Source organism: Oratosquilla oratoria, chromosome 12 (genome assembly GCF_046742065.1).
Source record: "Oratosquilla oratoria isolate Oo_2021 chromosome 12, ASM4674206v1, whole genome shotgun sequence".
Taxonomy (NCBI): domain Eukaryota; kingdom Metazoa; phylum Arthropoda; class Malacostraca; order Stomatopoda; family Squillidae; genus Oratosquilla; species Oratosquilla oratoria.
In genome coordinates, this window is record NC_134788.1 from 20747929 (window position 1) to 20768526 (window position 20598).

At 35.9% G+C, this 20598-nt stretch overlaps 1 protein-coding gene across 1 annotated transcript; it reads left to right on the plus strand.

Moving 5' to 3' along the window:
* Nucleotides 1-6288: 6288 nt before the first annotated feature.
* On the plus strand, nt 6289-19997 carry LOC143030589 (uncharacterized). Its single transcript, XM_076193751.1, has 2 exons — nt 6289-6336; nt 16955-19997. The coding sequence occupies exon 2, from the start codon at nt 16981-16983 to the stop codon at nt 18253-18255; it is 1275 nt and encodes a 424-aa protein (XP_076049866.1). The 5' UTR covers nt 6289-6336; nt 16955-16980; the 3' UTR covers nt 18256-19997.
* Nucleotides 19998-20598: the final 601 nt, after the last annotated feature.

Below are 20598 nucleotides of genomic sequence, written 5' to 3' on the forward strand. Positions count from 1 at the left end.
CACTCAACAATGGGTATTTAGGCCAGGTATTTAAATCATATTTTATCCATTCTGGTCCCTTGAGCCAAAATTCAAAATTATCGATGAATTTGCTGTAGGTTAAGCCTCTAGTTAAGAGATCAGCTGGATTATTTTCAGTTTTGACATAATTAAAACTAATGGGAATGTTATAATCCCTTTCAAGCTGTTGTAGTTTACTATCCATTTCACCTATTCTATTTCTGACAAACTTAGATTTTAGTTTAGTCTGTCTGGTTATTAACCAGTTGAGCACAACTTGTGCATCAACAGCAATATTAATATAGTTGAATCTTATATTGGAATAGGCATTCAAAATAGTGGATATGCACTTTAAAGCAAGAATCACTCCAAGTAGCTCCAAGACTGGGATGCTATGTTCTTTTTCCTTGTTAGCAGGAGCCACTTTTGCTTTAGCAAATAAGAGGGAACTACTTTCCTTACTGGTACCATAAGCAACAAACCCAAAGCAATTTTGTGAGCTGTCACTAAAAATATTAAGTCCATATTCTTCATTCTCATTTAATGCCTGCCTATTAAAGGAGACCTGATTGGCTTTCTCAAAACCTGGTTTGATATTATCCCATTCATTTATTATGTCCTCAGGCAATTTTTCATCCCATCCTAATTTGTGTTGCCATACCTTCCTCATCAATAACTTTCCTTTGATACTAATGGGTAAGACTAACCCCAGTGGATCGAACAAACTTGAAGTCTCGGATAACAATTGTCTTTTAGTATTGACAGAGTGAAATTCAACAGGTGCAAGCTGCATCTCATCCATATTAGGATTAAATCTGTATCCTAAAATTTTCTCTGTCTCATTTGAATGTTCAACTAATTTGCCATCCTTTTCTATCAGTTGTCTCAGTTCAAGTGAATTTGAATTCCAAGATCTTAAAATAAAACCACCAAGAGCCATTCTTTCATAGCAAAGCCGATAAAGGTCAGTCATTTCCTTAAAATTATTGCCTGTGAATATTAAATTATCAACATAGAATTGACTGGAAAGAATGTCAGTGCATTTGTCAAGTGGAAATTTACTGGCATGTTTCTTCATTACATAATGCAGAATGAAGGGTGATGATGTAAATCCAAATACTAGAGTTCTATATCTATAAGCAATCAATTTATCCCTTTCCCAAAGGAAACAAAAACGGTTCTTATCAAACTCTTGGCTGAGCCTAATTGACAGGAATGCCTGCTTGATGTCACTCAGCAAGATTATATCATTAGTTCTAAAGCAAAATAACAGTTTAAGCAAGGACTCCATTAGATCAACTCCAGTATATGCAGCCTCATTCAAAGAAGGTAGATTCTTATCAGTCTTTAGTGAGCAATTGAAAACTGGTCTAATCTTAGTCGAGACCTGCTCTTCCATCTTAATGACTGGCCTATGTGGAATCCAAGTGTGATTATTCACCTTTTCATCAGAAAAGTCTATTTCAATCTGCTCTATGATTCCATCCTGAAGCTGCTTATCAAAGACCTCTTCATATTTTTCATATAGATTTGACTTTTTAAGATTTTTTGAAACTCTCCCTAAAACTTTTCTGGCAACCTGAAAATTAGAAGGGACCAGTTCTATTTTTTCTGAATACCAAGGAAGCTTAACTTGGTAATGGCCATCTTTAAACTGAATAGCTTCATTAAATCTAGCAATTTGTTCTTGATCCTCTGAACTATAAATTTCATTCTTACTAATTCCAATAGATTCCAAGCTAAAGAGATATTCTATCCCATTTTCAATATCTGAATCATTTAGAATGTTTTCTAGAGGATTAAAATAAGATTTAATTGGATTAAGTATCAGATTAACTGAGGTGTCAGGAACTTTAGAAGACTTCTGACATTGATAGATTTGAACTTTATTACTTGCCGTTTTTTTACTAATTTGAGAAGCCTGTTTCCTAGTCAAAAAATGATTGACATTACCAATAGGAATTACTTTATTTCCAATTACCATGCAGCTCCCTTGCAAGCATGAGGCAAATGAACATTCTGGAAGGAATTGAAGCAAGTCTACACCTATCAATGCATCCACCTCTATTAATTCATTATCCTGATTTAATCCAAAGGCTTCATCAGCCAATTCAAATCCTTGATCTTTTATATTTTCTAGGGCTTCATTCATACCCGGTACAACAAAACTTATGCTGAGTGAAGGGTCAATAAGAAATGGCATTTGAATTATCTTATTCATTTTAACACCTATTAAGGTTTGCTTAAAGCTCTTAACTTCAGCTCCAATGAATGTTTTTACATTGAAGTCTATCTTATTTAACGAGTCTAAATCCGTACACAGCTCTTTAGCAACTCTTGCTGACATGTAGGACCGCTGACTCCCTGTATCAATTAAACATCTGATCTTCTTACTCTGTTTACCACGAATAAATTCCAAAGTTACAGTAGGGGAAATGTAATCATTTTCAGAATTTTGTTGAGATGTTAAACAAAGATGATTATTACTAGTATTAGGTCCTTTAAATTCAGGACAAAGGGGTGCTATATGGCCATAAGAATTACAGTGTTTACAACCATATTTTAATTTATTTTGCTTGCCAAAGCATTCATCTTCTTTATGACCAGATCCAGCACAACGTGCACAGAGACCTAACTCCTGTACTCTCTCTGTCTTATCCTTAAGAGTTGAATATTTTTCACACTGTCCTAAGGAGTGACCTGATGCACTGCACAATTTACAAATAAAGTTTTTAGAGGGAGCAACCTTATTTTGACTTGTCTTGAAAATTTGAAGAGAACTTTTATTTTCTTTGGGTGCATTTTTTGAATTTTCTTTGGCCTTATTGATTTTATCAGATCTAGGCAAAGTAGTTTTACAGGTCTTAATTAGAGTCTTAATAATGTCATTATATGACTCAAAGATTTCAGTCAAGGTAGGATAGTTGTTATATTTATGAACCAGTTCCCTTTTGAATGCTGTAGGCAACTTATTAAAGAGAATATGACTCAATAATAAATTTCCAGGAGAATTTTTCATTGTAAAATCATAGCCATGATTAGACTTTAATTCAAAGATGTATGCTCTAATTTCAATGATGAATGACTTTAATGCAAAAAACTCCTCGTCATATCCTTGAGGAACTGTTGCGCTTAGAATCCTTCGGAAAGTTTCATCCACTATAAAGGGTACATCCAGAAATTCATCTTTCAATAATCTTAGTGCAATATCATAATTTTCATTTATGATAGACAAATGGCTAATGATTTTCAAAGCATAACCCCTAAGATAACTATGTAAATAACTAAGCTTCACTGCCTGGGACATACTCTCCTTATTACCTATGACATTATTAAACTGATTGAGGAAAGAAGAAAAGGTAAATTTATCCTTTTCTGTTCCATCAAAAACGCCGCAAGATAAGGGAGGCGGTTTAGTATCAAAATGGTCTAGCCTATTGAGTGTTTCAACAAATCTATCAGCATCTATAGAGCTTGTAGAGTGATTATTGGATTTATTCCCTGCCATTTTAAATTCCTCAAATTCTGATAGACTTTCATCTATTTCCATATGATAGCCTACTTGCTTATCTACTTCACTAGTAAATGTGTCAAATTTCTTAACATCTACTTCATTTTCCTTTAGAAGATCTAAAATCTGTTCATCTTTAACTTTAATTTCACTTATAACTTGATCAATAATATCTAATTGTTTACTACAGAAATTAACGTTCAATGTCTTTTTACTAAGTGAATCCTTTAATTTATTAAGAATCAGAGTAACTTTTCTTTTAAGTATACCCCTTTCTCGTTTCAATTTAACCAATGCAGTCTCAAATCCAGCTTCATCCTTATCCTCATTATCATTATCACTTGTCATGATTAGACTGTATTGATACAAAGTACAAAAAAATATTCAGGTAGTACTAGCCTATACATAAAACAATTCGATTTCACTAAACATACGCCATAATTCAACTACACAAACCAACCTGGACACAAGGTTTCCACTAAGAACAAATAGGCCGTAGTATACACTAGGCGAACTTGACAAACTCATTTAATTGAACTCTTGAAACTATTATATAAAACAACTCAATTTACTTACGAATATGTGAAGCCTTTTAATAATAATCGGCACAGTGAATCAACAATTACCTTTTTATTATAAACAAATAGGCCCACTTAGAAGGCTTGAATACTGAATCAATTCACGGAGGCTATGGAGAATTAGATTATGCCGAGTCTTGATGTTAATAAATCCTCTCTTTAAATATATTGGAAAAGGATCTGTTTTCCTCATCCAAACAAATAATTCTTACTATAATTAAACTAATTCAAAAGAGAAAGTTGATCTTACCTTCTTCTTGATAATTTAGATGTAAATTTTAGAAAAGGCGGATTTTCGAGAGACCGGTTTTAACTCGGCCGAGTTATACTTACGTCCCTTTCGCCTTTTTAAGTTTATCCGTTATTTTCAATTGTGAAGTGTTAAACTTTGTTTTAAAGAGAGGTTTCTCTTTATAGTTGGGAGTGAATGTTCCTCCGAAATTGATTTTCTTTAGTTTCAGTTGACACAAATTCTAAGCGTCCTGACTTGACGAAAACTATTATTTGAGTGAATCCGGTCGTAGGCCACACGCAATATCTATAATTTTCGCGACCATTGTTTACTTTTCACCGACCAGAATTTTCGGTATTTATTTCAAATGTTTAAATTTTTTCAATAGACTACAAATTATCAGTAGCAATTGATCATTAACATTATTAATTATTCAGATTTTATCCAATAATTTAAATATACATAATTTATTACTTTAATGAAATTAAACTTCTAGAGTTCAATAAACGAGTTCAATATGACGTCACCTTTTACGTAATTTCTAATAGTGGAGGAGGAATGGGGATGGTTCAAGGAGGGAGTCACAAGGTGTGCAAAGATGGTGTGCAAAGGAACAAGGAGAACGGGAAGGAATAGAAGGAAGGGTAATGAGTGTTGGGATGAGGAAGCAAAGAAGGTTGCAGAAGAGAAGAAACGATCATTCATAGATTTGTTACAAAATACGACGGGGGAATCATATGAGAGGTACTAAAAAAAGAAAATGGAGGCAAAGAGGAGAGCAGATGTGAAACGGGGTAAGATTATGTAAAAAAAAATAAAGTAATAAAAAGATATTTTGAAAAGAAATTAGGAGAGGAAGAAGAGGCGAATCAAGTAGAGAAGAAAAGGTAAAAGATGCAGACGGAGAGATGATAATAGAAGAGACAGCAATAAGAAGAAGATGCGCAGAGTATTTTAGGGAGATGCTTAATGTGAAGGAGGATAGGGAGGTAAAGGTAGTTGCAGTGGGAAGCGCGAAGAAAATGACAGTGATGAGTGAGGAAAATATGGAGGAGAAATAGGGAAAGATGAAGTGAAGGTAGTTGTTCAGATGGTGAGAGCAGGTAAGGCACTTGGGTTGGAAGGGTGTCATGAAGAATGTTTGAAAAAAAGGAGGTACAGTGATGGTGGACTAGTTGGTGATGTTATCTAATCTTTGTTTAAGAGAGGGTAGAGTGCCAGAGGACTGGAGGAGTGCCTGTATAGTTCCACTTTACAAGGGAAAAGGGACAAGTGTGAATGTAGTAGTTTCAGAGGGATTAGATTAATTGTAGTTGGGAAGGCTTATGGGGGAGTTTTGATTGAGAGGATTAAGAGAGCAACATGGAGTAATTGGTGAGGAACAGTGTGGGGTTAGGGCAAGTAGGGGTTACGTGGATAAGATCTTTTGCTAAGACAGACATGTGAGAAAGCTTTAGGTATAGGTAAGGATTTTTTTGGACCTTTATGGATTTGGGAAAGGCTTATGACAGGGTAGGCAGGAAGGCACTGTTGGAGGTATTGCGGATATATGGGATAGGAGGAAAGCTGTCAAGAGTTTTTATTAGAGTAGTGGAGCTTGTGTTAGAATCAGAAATGGAGAGAGTAAGTGGTTTGAGGTAAAGGTGGACTCGCAGTAATGTATTTAAATTGGACAAATTTAGATTTAAGAAGGAAATAGGCAAAATAGGGTTTAACAATATGGTGGTCAACGAATGGAATAGAGCGCTGAATTTATCGGTTATTTAAAGAAACTGTTAGACAAATTTATAGATGGGGATGACAAGTAATAATTTGATTGGAACTGCCTAGCATAGGCATTAGTGTCTCTTGCAGTCTCCTTTATTCTTATGTTCTTATAGTTTTTGTTCATATTATATTGATGATCTTTCTAAGTTCCGCTTCTTGTTGCTCATTTGTTTGTCGCAAGCTGAAACTGTAAACACAGTAGATAAAGTTGGGAATAATCAGCAAGGTTATGTGGCACGAATGTTTTGGTGAGAAAGCTTGCAAGTTGTACTTGTAAATCCTGAATTCTATCTCGTAATGATTTCAGTTTAGTATTTGTATATGCATAAATACTTTTTATTTTGCAATTAAAATTAAGTTTGGTGCAGTATATGTTGTTTTGGTGCTTACACAACTATTCTGAAGTGAAATTAGTGTATTTTTTTTTCTTTACGTTGTATAGTATAGTCGTCAGAGGATTTGCTGAACTATAAATCTTTAGAATTAAGCATTCATTAAGTTCTAATATGAAACTTAGGTTGTCTGATAGCTTGCAGGGCAGCTTGATCCATCGCCGACTTTGCCCATCGACTGCTTGAGATGCCATCTTTAAATTCTTTTGTTTCAATAAATGCAAAGGTCGAAGAAATTAAAGTATGATGAAGTTGTGTACTCTAACCCAATCTAACATACATAACCTAAACACGGTGGGCTAACTTGGTCGAGTAGATGGACCAAGATGGTGTTTAGCCCTTTAATTCTGGTTGCATATAAAAGACCTTTTCATTAATAACAAAATGCTTTTTTAATTTTTGAAATAGCTTGAAAAATAAGGGAGATACAACATCTTTAATTTTTCTGCAATTCAGAATTTTTGGCTTGACTGACTTGCAAGAGGAATAAAGGGTGGTAATTTATAAATGCACAACCACGTCACTAACAACAATCTTGAAGTTGCCTTACCTTTAGATCTCCACTCAGTACACAAAATTACCAGTACAACTATCCAAATTTATGTTTAAATTGGTGAAAACCTTCAATCTTTTAAAAGCTAAATCTAAACTTCTAGAACAGGAAGACATTTTGAATCACCCACATATGAGTCAAACACTACCAGAGTTCAAACTGAAGAGAACTCATTCAAATGAATCGCTCAAAATGGCAGTGGAAACATTCCATCCACAATGGTACACCCCCTGTAGACTCATGTGTACCTAGCTGAGTTGACCTGAATTCAGTACAATTTCAGTGTACCTTCTGGGCACAAATCCAGAAGGTCCTGTGAGGAAACATGGTAGATTTTAAGAAATGCACACCTACACAATAGAGAAATAGGAAAATAATAATTTTGTAAATAATAATGCATCAATGTAGTATACATTATTCTTGGCAGAAATCAATAACAGAAAAAGTTACTGCAAGATATACACAAAGATAGCCCCTATGACTGCTTGAGGCACCATCTTCGGGTATTATTTTAGGTGTGCATACCTATGTGATTTAGTATTAGAATTTTTTTTTTTTTTTTTTAATATAATACATGAATTTAATATGTGATTTTCTTGGCGGAAACCTTGGTACAAGCAAACTTATTAATGAACGAAGCCACTAGGATATGGCCCAGATGCCATGCTGTTGTCTGTCCAGTTCAGTTACTGTCAATTAGGCGATGGCTTTCATGTTGTGGAACGGGTGTTCTCCAACTTCAGGTGACATTAATAAGTGCTGTTACAAATACAGTACGGCTTCTTTGGACTTTATGAGAGAACATGGGGTTCTGCCATTGTCTATTAATTGCCTGAGGTACAATAATAATCAGGCCATCAGCATCTGTGATGACAACTTGAATGATCTTTAGAGTTTGAGGTACTAAATATAGGTTAGGTTATTTAACCCATTAAACTCCGATGACAATATTCTTGTCATTTGGTCAAATAAAACAAAAAATCATAAAACACCAAAATGTTTGATCAAACACCAGAAAAATATGACGCCAGTCCTCGCTTTGTGAAGCGAGGACTGGCGTCATATTTTTCTGGTGTTTGATCAAACATTTTGGTGTTTTATGATTTTTTGTTTTATTTGACCAAATGACAAGAATATTGTCATCGGAGTTTAATGGGTTAAGGTAGGTTAGGTTAGATAGGTAAGTAAATTGGTTAGGTAGGTAGGTTGGGTTAGGTAAGGTAGGTTAGGTTAGAATAGATGGATTTATCATCCTTAAATTCTTCGACTTCGGCATCTATCAAAACAAACATGGCATATCATTCAACTGCCGCAACTTACATATTACATTGATGTATCATAATTTACAAAATTAATTATTCTTCTTCTATAGCTATATCACGTAGGTGTGCACAACTAAAAATGTACCCATCTTTGTTGTGGTAGATGTGGAGGTGGAAGAAATTAAATTACAAATTTGTCTATGCTAACCTAACCTACCTTACCTACCTAACCTAACTTGCATTTGGTAATGTGGTGCCTCTAATTCTAGAGGTCATCAGTTGTCATTTTCATCTTCAACCTCCAAATCTATGAAAACAAAGATGTTATCTAAAGGAGTTGATGCAACTTCAATTGTGCATAGCTTTTAGCAACGTTTTCTGTTATTGATTTCCGCCAAGAAAAATATTACATTGATATTTTATAATTTACAAAATTAATATTTAATTTCTAATGCTCTATCACGTAGGTGTGCACTTTTAAAAGTAATATGGGAAACATAAATTTTTCTTCCAACTTGTGCAACACAAAAATAATTCTTATGCAATAAATATGTTCTAGAGGAGATCATTATTATGCCAAAACAATTAATTGAGAAAATGAAGATGTATCACTCTGAACATTCTGATCCATTTTTCTTTCCCAAACCAGTGACCTCACCCCCCCCCCTCCCTCTACAATCTCAGGGAGTTTTTATTCTTTTATTTTTTGAAGTGGTGGGATGGGGAGCCTTGCATGACAAGAAAATATAAAAATGTATGCTTTTGGGGGATCATTTCAAGTTGAGGCACCTAAATTCATTCAATAGAATGAATGCCAGAGTTTTCAATTTAAGATTTGGCACCTGGTTGAAACACACCAAAAAGCACCTATGCTCTGTTAAGGGTACACAAGGTGGCCTTTAAATTATAAGAAAAATATTTTAAGATGTTAAAGAAAATTTCAATTTATGACAACAAATTTGAAGGATAATTTATTTATATTGTCCACCTATATGATTATATAAGCTTTCAAATAAGTTAGAATAGGTTAGGTTAGTTTAATTTATAATAGATTATAAGTTGTGAATAATGATAATATTTAAGAATGAATCAGCACCTGAGATGTTAAGAACTTAAGAATAAGCACCTGTCTTCTAATAATTTTAAGAAAAGGCACTTAAGTTGGTTTATCTTCAATTGATATGCATTAGGAAGGATTTATATATTATAGGATATATGATCCTAAATTATTAAATTTGAAAATGAAAGATGCACAGGTCCTTAAAATTGAAAAAGACTTTGTCATGATGTCACATATTATTGTGCGGGAAAATCCCTTATGGACAAATCTATACATCTTGCTACATTATTCATTTTCTTGATGAAAATATCCACATTTATTGGCTATTTTGACAAGATCCAACTTAATTTACCTTTTCAAAATGCCATCTACTAAACTATACTACTATGGATTATGTCATAGTGACTCACATTATGAGGATAGAGCGCATATGAAGGGTATTATTTGGATCCATTTTCCCAAACCACATTTGGGCATTAAAAATATCAGTGATAGGTTTAAGTATGTTGAAGTGAGGATTTTATCACCAAACATATGAAAAAAGACATACATATGCAGGAAACACTTTGTAGGTGAATCTGGGCCTACTGATGACCTCTCACATCCAGTTGTACCCTCTCAAGCCCAGAGCAAGTTAGTCCATCAAGCACTGAAACAAAACAATAATGTCCAGTTCCAACTGAAATATTGTTTATTGATTCCTTGTCAATTACAGAGCCTGAGAGGCTTAAGCCAGGTCACACTGCTTCATGCAGTATTGCATACAGCAGGTGATGGTGTTGAAAGTTGAGCTGTCCACACTGAATGGGCATAAAGAAAGAATGCCAGTTTCACAGATGCAATTCTTATCTATATCATTGGATAGCTCCTATCATTATGAGTATTTTGTACCCCATAAAATATACCACTAATTTTTAGTGTTTGGCAGGGGTTGTAATGGGGATTAGCACAACTGTACTTACCTATTAATTCTTGCAAAAGTGTTGCTAGTGCTGGGAGCAGGGAAGGCATTAAATTCTGTTGTCTGCAGTGCCTACAATTTTTCATACTGGCCTATTTTTATTAAAGAAAAAATTTGAATATAGAGTTGTTTGCCAGTCTCACGGATTCAATTCTTATCTATATCATTATATAGTTCCTATCATTCTGAGTGTGTTGAACTCCATAAATATCTTGAATTAATAGTAACATCACTACGAATTTTATAAAGTGTATTTTTGACGGTGGGGTTGACACACCTAACCTCTCATTTTTAATGTCACAGTTCAGAGTAACTCTTTCCTCGTATCAATAAGGTGTGCAAACACCAAACATGAAATAAAGAATGAACTAGATCTTGCGAGATACAAAGATGAGTCACTACGAGCATAGCTCCCCTTCCTGTATAATATAATTTGGTAAATACAACTAGGTAAATATGTGTCACCTTGCACTTGATGTTCTATAAGTGGGGATGCTGCTTTATTAACCATGAAATAATGGGTGTGGCTTCTCATCCGATCAATGGGTCTAGCAGAAGTGGCCATGACAGTGGGGAAAACTTTCAAACTTTTTTTCATCTTGTTTCCATTTTTTAGTCATTGACACTCTAACCTATGCTTCAATTGAATGTTGGAATTTATGTCAAGATGTTGAATCTGTCTTGGCTCCAGTGACATCATCCTCAAACAATAAAATCTTTGGAAATTGATCGCATGTCAACATGATTTACTCCTATCAGTACCCTTCAGTACATGTTGGTAGTTTACCCAACTACAAAGAGACAGCAAGGTAACTGTGATTTCAACTTTGCTGTTTGCTATTGTTAAAAAGAAATGTAATAGAATAAATGCATAAGTAAGATTGTAACATAATAATATACAAATAGACAATGCCCATAGAGAACAAGGATGCTAGACATAATGCAAATAATGTCAAGCAAAGCAAAATAGGAATGACCCCAACCACACACTATGACAAAAGTTGATAAATAATAGGAATATTGATTATAATATGGTATATCTCATACTGATGACTGAAAATATAGTCTGCCAATTTTTTTTATTTTCACTGGTGCTGCCCTTGTGACAGTATGAGAATCTGAAAATGACTTGTAACCTACTCTGTGAGAAAACTATACTATTCCATCATGGAAATGAATTCAGACTGAAGAGCTCAATTCTTTTTGATATTACTGTACAGGGTATTGACTGGAGAAGTCTTGTGTGGTCAACGTGTTATAGAATCAAGAATGCAAATTGCTTTCAACTTCTATCTGTTCTTTATGTTGCCTTCCTTTGCAAAATCTCCCCTTTACCATCTCCATTATGTTGTCTTTTTAATACAATATTGTCCTGAAAAATAGAATTGGTGGATGTTTAAGTGGAGACAAATATATTGGTACAATCTCTTCTTTACTATCCCTGTAGTATCCCTTTAATTGGATATTGTCTTACAAAATAGAAATGCTGGATATTGACAATGAAATACAATACAATCATTAGTACCACTTTCAAATGCAATCTACTTCAGTTACAACTTATATTGCACAATAGTAAATACAGGTTGAATGAAGTTGAATAATGGTTTGTTATTGCTGACCTATTCTGAAATTGAAACCATAATCAAAATATAATACTAATATAACTTCACCAAACCTAACCTTTTTGGGGGATATAATGGCCATCCCAGACCACTTAGCTCATCATAAATGATACTGTTTTGTATGTTTCATTTTACAGGTATATATTGCAATACATATAACATAATCTTGAGTCCTTAGATTGTTCAGTATTACCATATTGAAATATAGTAATATTCAAAGTTGTAAAATGATAAATTGTGGGATCTATTTCATAAAACATATTTGAAGATGATAAGAATATACATACATATACCAAGGGCTTTTCCTTCCTTACAAGGGAGGTAACCAACGTCAAACGACATAATCCCACTTCCACCCATTTCACCTCCATTCAACATCCTTCCTTCCCTCCCTCTTATGTTGGCTGGATGATGGGCCATCCCTGCATGTCACCCGTTGCCTTGGGTCAGAAGCAACATAGCAAGACAGCACATCCACAGGAAAGTGGATCCCTTTATTCAATCGTTGAACCCCCCCCCATCCTCTCATACCGAAACATTGAAGACAGGGAGCAATGTCAAAATAATATTCACCCAAAACCACTCTCTATCCCCCCCCAACTCTCTTCCATGCATTGCAGTGTCATCCATACACAGCCATTCTCCACTCACCTTTGTCATCTGCCTTCTCCCGTCCTTCCTCAACAAACATCCCCTTCCTGCTCAACACCCCTTTTACCCTATTCACACATCCCATCCTCAGTTGCCCCCTCATGTTAACTCCATCCAACTATGCCTTCCACACCTCTTTTACTAATCTTTCTTCACTCAGTCCATGTGTTCAAACTATCCCAATGATCTTTCAACCTTATCTCCCAACTCCTTTTCCACCCTAGCTATCCTCCATACCCACTCATTTCTCACTCGTCCAACCTTGTAACCCTTATCATACTTCTCAGACAATTCTTCTCAAACACAACTCTTCCTCTTTTATGATCAATGTTTCTGCCCCATACAGTGGTGTTGGCACAATCACCCCTTCATACAATCTCCCAAATGTTTATTTTTCATTGCATTTTTTAATCTCCCAAGGCAACTGCTTGTTCCTCTCAATCTACAATCTACCTCAACCTCCACTCCTCCCTTTTCTGCCACATGTGACCCCAAGTATACTTAGCTATCCATATCCTCCAGCCTCTTTCTGTTAATACACACTTCCAAAATGCTGTCATCCTCGTGTCATGGGGATGAAATGTTATGAAGAATATGAGAAATAAATATTCAGAGTCTGACAGCTCCAATTGTATGAATACCAACCTAAGTTTCTTCATGTTTGTTTAGCACTATCAAGCTGATTATAGCAATTTAGTATTTCAATAAGGTGTGCACTAATATAATTTGCACAACTGTATATTTAGAATAAATCTTGAGCATATGAATATTTCTCTTGCCTAGTACTAACAGGGTATATTGGTATATATATATATATATATATATAATGTGTGTGTATATATATACAGACAATGCTAAATTGTTGAGGAAAGTGAAAACCGAAAAGGGTTGTGAATCAGTACAGAGAGACGTAAACAAAGTTTGGATATGAAGTCAGAAGTAGGAAGTGAACTTCAACATCAAGAAATGTAGGGTAATGGAGTTCAGAAAAAAAAATCAAAAAAGTATATCAGGACAATATACAATTGGAACAAAAGAAGTAAAGAATGTGGTATCTGAAAAAGACCTGGAAGTAATCATCTCAAATGACTTGTCCCCTGATAAACAAATAAACAAAATTATCGGAGAATCCTATAACTTGCTAAGATCAATAAAAGTGTCTTTTACCAAGCTAGTCAAAGAGATTGTTAAAAAAAAATATTAGTCACACTAATAAGGCCTAGACTGAAGTATGCTACAACACTATGGTCACCCAGTACCAAAAAGAATATAAAGAAAATTGAAAGAATTTAGAGAGCAACTACGAAAATGGCCCCAGCACTTTCAAAACTGTCATATGAGGAGAGACTGTCTAAATTGAAATTACCAATGTTGAAACAAAGAAGAGAAAGAGGGGACTACTGACCATCTACAGAACTTGAAAGGCATGGAAGTCCTTGATAGAGAGGACTTGCTAAATTGGGACAAGAGAAACACAAGATGACATGAGAAAAATAAAATAAAAGGGATAGAAGAGATCTGAAAAAAAAAAGTTTTCCACACAAAGTAGTGGACATCAGTAACAAACTGGACAAAACAATAGTGTGTGCAAAAACCATACACAAATTTAAGACCAAACTAGACACTGCAAGATACAAAAGCGAGACACCACAAGCATAGCTCCCCTTCCCGTGTCATTGTGTCTGTCAATCTACAAATATATAAAGTCCATATATATATAAATATATATATATATATATATACATATGTATATGAATATATATATGTATGTATATATATACATACAGGGATACCTCACATTGCGACACCCTGATGCACGATGATTTGCTCTTGTGACATTTGAAAATGTAGGATATACCCCGGAGGTACGAAAAAAACGAACCTACGACCGTCAGCCCGCCCCCCAAAAAATAATAATAAAAGCCAGCACTACCACTGGTGCGAGGCCACAGTACATACTATGCCCGCATTGCTCTGTCTACCCACTTGCACTCCACCTCGCACAGTGACAAGACGTGCTGCTCCACTCCGCTCAACCCACTTCTCTACGTGTGCAGCCACCATGGTACCCGAGCCACCATCAGCACCTGAGAAGGCAAACAAGGCTCTGGATCTCCAAGCCAAGATGAAGATCATCCACTGAATGCAGCAGGGTGTCAGGTTGTCTGCCTTGGCTAAGGGGCTGAAGTTGGCTTCGTCGACCATCAGCATTGTATGGAGCAAGGGGGAGAAGTACGAGGCATTAAGCAAGACCACTGTATTTAGTGACAGGCTCAAATTCATCAGGACGAGAGACAGCCACATGGAAAAGATGGAGACCACCATGCTGCGTGCGTGGATTGAGGACAGGACTCAGCCCCGTCAGCCTTTCAGCCAGGCTCTTATTTGTGACAGCGCAATGTCACTGTGGGAGAGTTTGGCTGAAGTGGACGAGCCACAGCCATCCACTTCTGCGGCGACACCATCACAGCCACTTTCGCCTGCCACCACGCATGCCACCACAACCACAGCCACCATCACCACCACCACCTTCAAGGCAAGCAATGGCTGGTTTGCCAGATTCAAAGGGTGCATTGGTCTGCACAACGTGCGCATCCAGGGTGAGGCAGCCACCGCAGATACATCCACAGCCAGTATGCTGCAGAAGGTGGTTGGTGCAGGAGAACGGCTATGACCCGCGTCAGGTGTTCGACATTGACGAGACGGGTCTCTTTTGGAAGCGAATGCCTAGCAGGTACGTTTAAAAGTTACAAACAATTATATGAAATTGTAGGGTATATGTAGTGATAATGATTAATATAATGATGAGGATGAGCCTGTCGAGCCTGTGGAGGCTGAGGAGTCCAAGCTCTTGGAGCTACAAGTTATCTTAGAAGACATGGATGAAGAAAAGGTGGATGATGTGGAGGTGATGTTGGAGGATGACTAAAAGTTTTTGTTTTTCCAAGTGCATATTGTTTATGTGTTAATAAAAGTTCTTGTTAGTCTAAAAGTATTTATTATTAATTTGTGGCACCTTCTACATTCTGAATACTTACATGTACATAAAAATATGTGCTATAAATTAGGTAGAACAAATGTTGCGTGTATGTGAAAGCCCCAGGCAAAAATTGAGGAAGGGGTTGATAGGGTCCATGAACACAACCCCCCTATTTCCATGTAAAACCCACCTCAATATATGAATTTTCGCATTGCGACCAGTCAGCTGGGAGCACAACTCAGTTGTATTGTGAGGTATTCCTGTATATATATATATATATATGTGTGTGTGTGTGTATTGTATATTAGCATGATGACAACTCACAATTTTCTTGTTAATTTGTTCAATACTGTGAACAAGGCGACGTATTTCAAGAGGCAATCTTTGTAGAAGATCAGTAAAGGACATTACAACACTAAGGCAGAGTAGTCAAACTAATAGATATTTCTATACAAATATTTTGAAATTACACAACTTCATTCTCAAGGCAGAATTAATGCATACAGTAGTCAGTGCATGAATATACAGGAAAGTGTTACATAGAATGAGCTAAGGAAAGGTCACAAATAAACAAAATAAAATAGCATGAAGATAGGAGAAGTCAACTGAAGGACAAAATCCCACAGCAAGAACAAGTGATCACCCATGCCATGGAGTGGTCAATTGGTCACCATGCTGTGGGGTGGAAAAGTAGACATTATCAACATGGAAATGTGTGATCATGGCTTTGGAAGAAGGGAGAATTTGAAGATCTTGAAGCTGTTTATTCATGTCAGGGTTGCTATAAACCTCTAGAATAAGTCATCCTTCCAGTCTTTTTTACTTTGCCATGATTAAAAGGATCTTTTTGTTTAAGTTGATTGGCAGCAGACATTGTAGGCCTGTAACCATGTTATGTAACATAAGTAGACACATTTGCATTTCCTTTGAGTGTATGTAATTTAAATTGAAAGAAAATTATTACCTTGGTATCCCATACATATGTGATAAATTATTAGGGAATTCAGAAAACTAAACTCTTATGAGCCATTGTAGATAGGATTAAATAAAAGGATTTTTTCCCCATTAGAACAGAATTTGAATTTTAGTCATGTTTTGAAACCATCACCATATCTGATCTAGAGGTCTTTCACCTAATCTGGTCTTGCAGTCTTTGCTGGAGGACATGAATACTCATGAAGCTCTGAGCAGATAGGTTATGTCATATGTAATATAAAGACATCAACACAAGACTAATGTTACATTAGATATGATGCCCAAGACAGATGAAAAACCTTCTCAGCACAACACTTGTAATGCAAATTTCTCACCAAAGTGTAATCTTAAAGTACACATGAAGAACCAATCCAGGAAAAAGGTTTTACATTCTGATTTTTGCATTGCAGGTTTCTCACAAAAGAGCAGGTTCTAAATGCACGTGATGACTGACACAATAGAGAATCCTTTCCAGTGTGACCCATGTGATGCAGCTTTCTCACAAAAGGGAAAACTCAAAAGGCATAACATGACCCACACAGGAGATAAGCCCTTCCAGTATGATGCAACTTTCTCACAAAATGGTACTCCCATAAAGCATGTGATGACCCACACAGGAGGCAAGCCTTTCCAGTGTGAACTATGTGATACAACTTTCACAAAAAAGTGTAATCTCAAGAGGCATATGATGATCCACACAGGAGAAAAGCCTATACATTGTGACCTATGTGATGCAGCTTTCAGAGAAAAGAGAGATCTCAAAAGCCATGTGATGACCCACACTGGAGAGAAGCCTTTCCAATGTGGCCTATGTGATGCAGCTTTCTCTCAAAAGGGTGCTCTCAAAAGCCATATGATGACCCACACAGGAGAGAAACCGTTCCAGTGTGACCTGTGTGATGCAGCTTTCTCACAAAAGGCTACCCTCAAAAGCCATGTGATGACCCACACAGGAGAAAAACCTTTCCAGTGTGACCTGTGTGATGCAACTTTCAGAGAAAAGAGTACTCTCAAAAGGCATGTGATGACCCACACAGGAGAGAAGACTTTCCATTGTGACCAGTGTGATGCAGCTTTCAGAGAAAAGAGAGACCTCAAAAACCATGTAATGACCCACACAGGAGAGAAGCCTTTCCAGTGTGAACTATGTGATGCAGCTTTCACACAAAAGGGTTCTCTCAAAAGCCATGCAATGACCCACACAGGAGAGAAACCTTTCCAGTGTGACCTGTGTGATGCAGCTTTCGCACAAAAGGGTACTCTCAAAAGCCATGTGATGACCCACACAGGAGAGAAGCCTTTCCAATGTGACCTATGTGATGCAGCTTTCTCAAAAAAGAGCACTCTCAAAAGGCATATGATGACCCACACAGGAGAGAAGCCTTTTCAATGTCACCTGTGTGATGCAGCTTTCTCACAAAAGGGTACTCTGAAAAGCCATGTGATGACCCACACAGGAGAGAAGCCTTTCCACTGTGGTCTATGTGATGTAGGTTTTTCACAAAAGGGTGGTCTCAAAAGCCATATGATGACCCACACAGTAGAGAAACCTTTTAAGTGTGGCCTATGTGATGTATCTTTCTCAAAAAAGGTTGCTCTCAAAAGCCATGTGATGACCCACACAGGAGAGAAGCTTTTCCAGTGTGGCCTATGTAATGCAGCTTTTGAACAAAACAGAAATCTTAAAGATCATATGATGACCCACAGATGAGAGAAACCTTTTCAGTGTGGTAACTGCAGTGCAGCTTTCTTACAAAAGAGTGATCTTAAAAGGGATGTGATGAGCCACACAGGAGAGAAACCTTTTCAATGTGATGATTAATGCAGAATTTTTTTTTAGAAAATTTTTCTCTCCAAATCCATGTGATGATTCATACAGGAGAGAAGCCTTACTAGTGTGACTTTATTATTGCACTGTGCTGCTGCTTTCACATGAAAGATTCATCTCAGGAACCATGTTATGACCCATACTTGAAAGACATTTGCTTTTCAGTGTATGAGAGGGAGCTTTCTCAGGTAACAATACTCCTGCATTAAAACCATACTTGGTAGGGAAGCCTTTTCAGTGTGACTTTTTCACTTCATCATTCTCATGTAAGAGTATCCAGAAGGTAATTATTGGTATTATGGTCAGTGGCTTACCAGCACTTCTCTCCAAGTGATCAATATGAAATAACTGTCTAACATTATGTCTAGTTAGTCAAGGTGAATTGATATATGTATATAGTTTTCTTTGGCCATTCATGTTGGCATCCTATGTCAAGTGTTTTTAAAATGTGCTATTTATAGTTTTATTGGTTCACTTTTTATTACTGTGGACGGGAGGATTAATCAAGATTTGGTGTAGTGTGATTATTATTTGAGGGAGCAGATGAGAGAAGTGTTTTGTAAACTGACCATTCTAATAATATATGTGGTGTTGTGAGGGAACACAAGTAAATGAGAGAAACAAAATTCTATGCCAGAACCCTAAATGCCACACATTCATGTCACAATATCACTCGGGCACCACCAGCTTCATGATTGGAGTACTGTTTGTATTTGTTTAGAACTAACAGGCTGCATTCCACTAATTTAGTATAAAACAAAACCAAATAGTATTTGTTATACAACTGACAGTATATAATGAAAAAATATATAAATTAGACTACTGTAAAGATATAAAGAATACAATTAACTCCTGGCAACTTGTATAGAACTTGTTTATTCTTCTTTGGTTTGTTTAGTATAATGAGGCAGCATGGAATGAACATAATATTTTTTATTTACAAAGTAAGTAAATTGCATGTATAATGAATCTAAGTAATATGTTTTAGACATTAATGAAAAAATGTAGAAAAATATCAAATTAATTTCAACTTTTATGAAATCCAAATGTACTGATGGTAAACTGTGACTTCAGTGAATATACTTTTCTTGTTTATGGTTTAACTAATACTTTATCAATTGTATCTCCTTTTCATTGAAATGTTTATTACATTATAAGTGCATTATGTTTCCACATATTACTTTATATCTTACTAATTGTTAGTATTTTTCACAGTACACAAAAAGGAATCCTAGTGTTTCTTTGGTGTGTTCAGCATTACCAGATTCTATCATAGCAACATAGCACTGTTCCAACTTGTAAAAATATTTTAGTATTTATTCAATAAAAGACAAATTTTTAAGATTGTCAAAAGACAATAAATAATATTTTAGTGCCTTCTGGATTTTTTAGCACTATCAGACTAATAACAGTTGTATAGAAGAAAAAAAAGGCAAAATGGACAATGCATATTTTTGATATGCAAGAGGGACTGAATGAAGAACTGAAAAGATTATCAACAAAGGATAGATCAGAGAAAAGAAAGAGAAACATGGATCATGTAGAGGAAGCTATTCAGAAAAGTAAAAGTATTAGAGGGGTCAAGAACAGACTAACTTAAGAAGCAGCAAACAATTTCTTTAGAAATGGAGAGACAGAATGATAAGAGTATTTTTTTTTTTTTTTTTTTTATCAATATCTTTACTCTTCAAGATTATGGTTGAGCAAATTTATCTGTTGACATTAGTATTGTACCAGAAGTTACAAAGGAAAAGGTAGCTTTGTCTGAATAGTGTGAACTTAAATAAGGGAGGATGGTGTATTGACAGATCCTCTGAGAGATGCAGGGGAAAAAGTTCATTGTAGATCAATACTCAGACTAGCTAGCTTAGATCACTTCATGTAAATATGCATGGGGAATCATCCCCCCTCTTTACCATCTTGCCATACTTCCCTTTATTCTTCCCTAACATTTTTCTTGCTTTCTTCAGTAATATATATATATCCCCCTTATAAGGCAGGTAACCAAGTCAAAGGCACATATCTACTCCCACCCATTCCACTCCCATCCACCACCCTTTCCCCCATCTGCTCAAGTAGTTTTGGAAGAATACCTTGTGGGTTCATCAAGTACTGCGTCACTTTTTTTTTTTTTCCAAAATCTGATCTCTTCTTTGTTTCCTTATTATCAATTCATCTAATGTTACTAGTTTATGTATACTGCAGATAGAATTGATCAACCCTGTT